Genomic DNA, 7086 nt, shown 5'->3' on the forward strand with positions numbered 1-7086 from the left:
AAAATGTCACAAAATATTTCCTACACATGAATTACTCTAATCTATTTTATTTTATTATTTTAATTTTTAAAAATGCTGTTGCCAATTGATTCATGATCCACAAACGGATTGGTGACCACAAATTGAAAAATACTAAAAATATGAGCATTCCCAAACTTCTCTGATGATCAGAAGCATCCAGGAGGATCTCATTAAAAACATCCCCTCCCAGACCCACTGAATGGGACTATCTGAGGGAACAGAAGTGGTTGGGGTGGAGAAGTCACATTTCTTAACAGCGAGCCCTGGTGACTCTAGCCATCAGGAAAATTTGGGAACTGTTGGAACAGCATGGGGCAAAGTCTGAGAAAATGGTCCAGTTCCAGAAAATGCTACTTGTTATTGTTCCTGGACTTTGCGGCTACCAGTGCAGGGTTGGGGGGGCCCTCCTCTAGCTCCCAGCTCTGCACTGGGTTGGAGGGGCCCTCCTCTAGCTGTCTCCCACCTCCACACTGCCCTCCCCACTCTACCTTCCTCCTCTCTCCCAGATCCCATGTTTCCAGCTCAAAGGCCACCCTCTCTCATACCCCCACCCCCAAAACACTCTGAAACATCTGTCTTCTCTGAGCTCTCCGGTATATACCGTCTCATATTATTCTGGGACATTTCTTGCCTGTTAGTCAACCAGACTGTAGGTTCCATAAGGGAAGAACAGTTTAAGAGTTCCTCTGCACCCGCCTCATAGGCAATGTTTCCAGAAGGATCTACAGTCAAAAGGAGCCTAGTGCTGTCACTTGCTTTGAGCACAGGAATGGTTTAATTCTGTAGAGACCTCCAGTGACCTGTTCAAGGTTAATCTTTAGGAGACTTGGGCTGGTTGGTAGGATAACGTTGGCTGATCACTCAGGGACACACTTCTCTATCTGTCTAACCCAAGACCCCACGACCACTGCAGACAGGCACCCACCTGTCCTGGTTCAAGGCGAGGGCAGTTAAGGTTGAGACCACTGCCCCCAACACCCCAGCAATCGTCCACCAGGGATTCTGGATCAGAAGCCCTATGAAGATGATGAGTCCGCTGAGAGGGTTGTTGACAAACATTACCTGAGCAGTGCCCCTCAGGACCCAGTCTGTAACCTGGAGGGCCAGTGGCTTATCTGAAAGAGACAGGCAGAGCCATCAGCAGAGTCCCGGTTGTGCTTCCCTGCTGGACCACTGGTTGGCGTGGCAACCAAGGCAAACAAGGATGCATGAGCCAGGACATTTCCTCTCGTTTGGCCTGGCACCTAGCCCAAGTCTCTGAGTGGCTAGGCAATCAGTCCACAGTGGGTGTTAGTTTTTGCCGTACAGACTGAGGCATCGTGCTGAGACCAATTTAATGCTGTTCCAGCCCTCGACTTGGTTGGCAAGGAAGCCTCAGGAGCATTCCAAGGGAAATTTATTGGTCCAAGGGAAGGGGTGAGGAGGCAGGGAAACCCTCTTTTTGTGTTGTGCCGTATGACTCAGTTGAGAACTGGTATCTGAGCAGCAAAGAAAGTCATCTGGAGAAAAGGAGCTGGAAAGGAAATGGCTTTAGCTCAGCTATGGAATCAGTATTGAGTTAGGACCCGGGGGAAGCCAGGTCAAGAAGAGGGAACATACATTCTGGTTTGGTTTCCAGGACAGCCTATGCAGGTGTGATTGGGGAGGGAAGGGCTGTTTGTTGCAGTATTTAGTTGAGGTAAACTAGGAGAAGAAGGACGTTGAAAGGAAAGAAAGAGCCTTGGAACATGGTGGAGGGTGATGTCAATATTTTCTTGGCACATAATAAATGGCCATGGAACAAGGGAAGGAATGACAGCTTGTTTGGGAAATGACTTATATACCACTAAGTGGTTGTCCTGTATCTATTCCACATAGGGGCAAAGAATTTGCAAAGCACTAAAATTAGCGAAGTGTATTTAATTCTGAAACTCCATGGGAATTCCAAGTTAGTAGGGTACATTGGACCCATCCAGAGCCAACTCAGGGTGGGAGTACTCCAACTGTGGGAGTCCTCTCAATGGGTGAGTGAGGGAGCAGCTTCCTCCACTCACGCCTGAGGGAGGGCTGTCTCCCTGGCCCAGACCGGCTGCTTCTTTCCTGGGACTTTGCCTACCTTTCAGCCAGCTCCTGCACTCCTTCATGTCCCCTGTGAGGTAGCCCACTGCTTGGAAGAGGCTGATGCCCCCCAAGCCTGCAGAGCCCCGATGAGCTGCCCCGCTTTCTCTCCTTTTACTCCTTTCATTGAGTTTTTCCATTTTCACAATATGGCTGTCTTCATTGGATGACCGGAGATCCTTTTAAGAGAAGCCATGACAAATTATCAAATAATACAGCCTTTTGAGAGCAAGGGCATTTGGGGATAGGGAAGGTTGGCAGGTGTCCTGATAAAGACAAATGATCATAAGACATGTGTCCATTCTCTATTGTGGTCCACAGTGCTGCACACAGGCCAGCTCTTCCTAGGACCACTACACATTCTTCACAGTTGGGTTTCATAGACTTTTGTGCCATGGATCCCTGGTGGCAGCTGGGCAAGGCTGTGGACTTCTTTCCAGAATAATGTTTCGAAATGGATAAAATAAATAGGATAGCAAAGAAAACCAGTTATACTGAAGCAGTTATTACAATATTAAAAAAATCCTATGATCTACATATAAGTACAGCCAGTCCAATATCTATTATAATTTCAAAGTAGCAGTGAGTGAATAAGTGGGGCCTCTTCACCCCAACTCAGGACAACTTTAAAGGGCTGCTTGAGATCTAGAGCTGACCATAGGGTCACCTGGGGCCCTTTTGCCCAACTTCTTCGCCTAATCCTGTTGCCCTTCCTCTTCTACAACTATTGACTGCAAAGGCACATCCCAGTTAACTTCTTACATGAAAATCACCATCTCAAAGTCAGCTTTCTAGGGGAGTCCAATCTGTGACAATCTCAGGTGCTACTGATATGGTTATAGTTCATTATTTATATTTATAATTGAAATAAGTACTAAAGTTCATTGGAGGTTAGTGAAATAAAGGTAAATTATCTTCCCCATCCAAGTTTATCTGCCCTTGGTTCTATCTGTGGCCTCCTAGGTCAGGACTGCTTGCTCTTAAACTGCACTGTCCAATATCACAGCCAATAGCTGTGGCTATTGAACACTTAAAATGTGGCTAATCTGAATTGAGATGTGCTCTAAGTATATTCTGAAGACTTACTATGAAAAAATAAGTGTAAAATATCTCAACAATACTTTATACTGACTATATAATGAAATAACTGCTTCTTTTTACTTCTAAAAAATGTGGCTAATAGACATTTGAACAAACATGTGTGGCTCATATTATACTTCTATTGTATGCTGATGGTCTATAGATTTCCCCAACTTCCTCCCTACATCAAAACTTAAATGTCTTGAGGATATCAATGAAAATGGTGGAGTAAGGATCTCCAAAAATTCTCTCTTCTATAAAGGCAATACACATTCTTTTACAGCACACATGGAACCTTCTCCAGTATAGACCATATGTTAGGCCATAAGATAAGTAAAACCTTTTTCCCTTGCCTCCAGAGACATGTTGAGTAAGAAGCTGCTGCGGCCAAGGTCAAAGAGGTTTTTGTCTGCTTTCTCCTCAAGGATTTTGATGGCTTCCTGTCTTACATTTAGGTCTTTTATCCATTTTGAGTTTATTTTTGTGTGTGGTGTAAGAAAGTGGTCCAGGCTCATTTTTCTGCATGTTGCTCTCCAGTTTTCCCAGCACCACTTGCTGAAGAGACTGTCTTTATTCCATTGGATATTCTTTCCTGCTTTGTCAAAGATTAGTTGGCCATACATTTGTGGGTCCATTTCTGGGTTCTCTATTCTGTTCCATTGATCTGAGTGTCTGTTCTTGTACCAGTACCATACTGTCTTGATGATTACAGCTTTGTAATACAGCTTGAAGTTGGATAAGTAAAACATTTTTACCGATAAAAAGGTATCACTAAATTTAAAGGGATTGAAATCATGTTCTCTGACCATAATGGAGTGAATTTAGAAATCAAAAGCAGAAGGAAATTTGGGAAATGATGTGGCCATTAAACAACATGCTCCTAAATAATCAATGGATCAAAGAGGAAATCAGAAGAGAAATTAGGAGCTACTCTGAGAGGAATGAAAACAAAACTTATAGGATGCAGCTAAATCAGTGTCAGAGGGAAATTGTAGGTATAAAGACCTGTGCTAAAAAGAGAAATATTCAGGGGCGCCTGGATGGTGCAGTCGGTTAAGCGTCCGACTTCAGCCAGGTCACGATCTCGCGGTCCGTGAGTTCGAGCCCCGCCTCAGGCTCTGGGCTGATGGCTCAGAGCCTGGAGCCTGTTTCCGATTCTGTGTCTCCCTCTCTTTCTGCCCCTCCCCCGTTCATGCTCTGTCTCTCTCTGTCCCAAAAATAAATAAACGTTGAAAAAAAAAAAAAGAAATATTCTGTATCAACAACTTAACCTTCCACTTTAAGAAACTAGAATGACAGTGAACTAAACCAAAAGCAAGTAGAGTGAAGGATATAACAAAGATTATCAAGAAAATAAATGAAATAGAGAATGAAAAATACAGAAAAATCATTGAAACTAAAAGATGGTTCTTTGTAAAGGTCAAAATTGACAAACTTTTAGCTAGATTGACCAAGACGAGAAAAGAAGATTGAAATTACCAGAATCAGAAATGAGAGATGAGACATGACTACCAACCTTCAAGAAATAAAATGGGTTGGGGCGCATGGGTGGCTCAGGCAGTTGTTTGACTCTTGATTTCAGCTCAGGTCATGATCTCATGATTCATGGGATTGAGCCTCGAATCAGGCTCTGCGCTGACAGTGAGGAGCCTGCTTGAGATTCTCTGTGTCTCCCGCTCTCTCTGCCCCTCCCCCTCTCACACACTCTCTCCCTCTTTCAAAATAAATAAACATTAAAAAAATTAAAAATGTTATAAAGAAATGGATTCTAAAGAAATGAATAATTGTGTGCTAACAAATCAGATAACCTAGATGAACTGGATACATTCCTAGAAAGGCAAAAACTACCAAACTGACTCAAGAAGAAACAGAAAAATCTGAGCTGACTTATAACAAAGTAAATTATATTAGTAAAGCGAAACCAAAAACAACAAACAAAACACTTCCCGCAAAGAAAAGCCCAAGTTCAGATGGCTGTACGTTCTACCAAATCTTTAAAGAATTAATAACAGTATTTTTCAAAAAACAGAAGAGAAGGCAATACTTCTTATCACATTCTGTGAAGCTAGTATTAGTATTACCCTAACACCAAAGCCAGACAAAGACATCACAAAAAAGAAAATTACAGATCAATCTGCTTTATAAATATAGATGCAAAAATCCTTAACAAAACACTACCAAGCCAGATTCAGTAACATATAAAAAGAATGATGGCCAAGTGGGATTTATTCTCAGAATTCAAGACTGTTTCAATGTATAAAAAATCAAACAATAATTATTACTATTGAAAGAATAAAAGAAAAAAACCCACATGATTGTTTCAATAGACACAGAAAAACCACTTGAAAAATTCAACAACCTTTCCTGATAAAAACATTCAAAAAACCAGGAATAGAAAGGAAATTTCTCAACTTAATAAAGGATATCTACTAAAAACCCACAGTTAATATTATATATAATGGTGAAAGATGGGATGCTTTCCCTTTAAGATCAGGAATGAGACAATGATGTTGGTTCTCTTGTCACTTCAATTTAATAATGTACTGCAAGTTTTGGCCAGATCAATTAGATAAGAAAAAAACAGACCAAAAGGGACCAAGATTAGAAAGAAAGGATTTAAAATCTCTCCATTTGCAGATGGGACATTCTGCTGTATAGAAACTCCTTAAAAAATCTTCAACCACCTCCCCGCCCCCCACCAAACCTATTAAAGTTAATGGACAAGTTCAGCAAATTTGCTGGATAGAAGATCAATATACAAAAATCAACTTTATTTTTACATATGAGCAAGGAACAATCCAAGAATATTGTGAAGAAAATTCTATTTATGATAGTATGAAAAAGAATAAAATATTTTGGGATAAGTTTAACAAGAAAGGCTTTATATCCTAAAACTAAAGGTTTTATACAATTTTTTCATACTAAAAACTACAAAAAATCAAAAGGAATTAAAGACTTAAGTAAATGGAAATATATCCTGTGTCCATGGATTGGAAGACTTACTCTTGTTAAAATGGCAATACTCCTTAAATTGATCTATAGATTTAATACAATCTCTACCAAAATCCGAGTTTCATTTTTTTTTCAGAAATTCAAAGTCAGATCCTAAAATTAATATAGAAATTCAGGGGTCTGAGAACAGATAAAACAATCTTGCTTGATTTCAAAACTTACTACAAAGCTACCGTAATCAAGATAGCATGGTACTCGCATAAGGATAGGTAGATAAATCAGTTAAATAAAATTGAGAGTCTAGAGATAAACACATACACCTACGGTCCGTTGATTTTTGATGAGTGTCAAAACAGTTCAATGGAGAAAGAATAGCCTTTTCAATAAATGGTGTTGGGACAACTGGATAATTGGACCCCTACTTAATGCCTTATACAAAAATTAACTCAAAATGGAGAAAAGACTTACCTGTAAGTGCTAAAATTATAAAACTGTTAGATAAAAACATAGGAGTAAATCTTTGTGACCTGGATAAGAAAATGGTTTCTTAGATATGACACCAAATACATAAGCAATCAAAGACAAGAGAGATAAATTGGACTTAAAATCACAAATTTTGTGCTTCTAAGGACACTATCAAGATAGTGAAAAGACCTATAAAGTGGGAGAAATTATTTGTGAATCATACAATTGGCAAGGGCCTAATATCCAGAATATATAAAGAACTATTACAACTCCACAATAAAAAGACAAATAACCCAATTGAAAGATGGGCAAAGGATTTGAAAAGACATTTTTCTGAAGACGGTATATAAGTGGTCATTAAGCACATGAAAAGATGTTCAACATCAATTTGACATTAGGGAAATACTAATCAAAATCACAGTGAGATGTCAGTTCACATCCACCCAGGCTGTAATAAAAAAGACAGACCGT

General features: G+C 40.0%; 1 protein-coding gene across 1 annotated transcript in view; it reads right to left on the bottom strand.

The window, feature by feature from the left end:
• SLC14A2 (solute carrier family 14 member 2) overlaps nt 1-7086 on the bottom strand; it is a 53038-nt gene that overhangs the window by 44707 nt on the left and 1245 nt on the right. Inside the window, exons 2-3 of the mRNA XM_030336766.1 lie at nt 2117-2297; nt 947-1136 (exon numbers count right to left, since the gene is read on the bottom strand). Coding sequence (XP_030192626.1) covers nt 947-1136; nt 2117-2297 — 371 coding nt within the window. The remainder of the gene's footprint in view (nt 1-946; nt 1137-2116; nt 2298-7086) is intronic.

The sequence above is a fragment of the Lynx canadensis genome, chromosome D3 (genome assembly GCF_007474595.2).
Source record: "Lynx canadensis isolate LIC74 chromosome D3, mLynCan4.pri.v2, whole genome shotgun sequence".
Lineage (NCBI taxonomy): Eukaryota > Metazoa > Chordata > Mammalia > Carnivora > Felidae > Lynx > Lynx canadensis.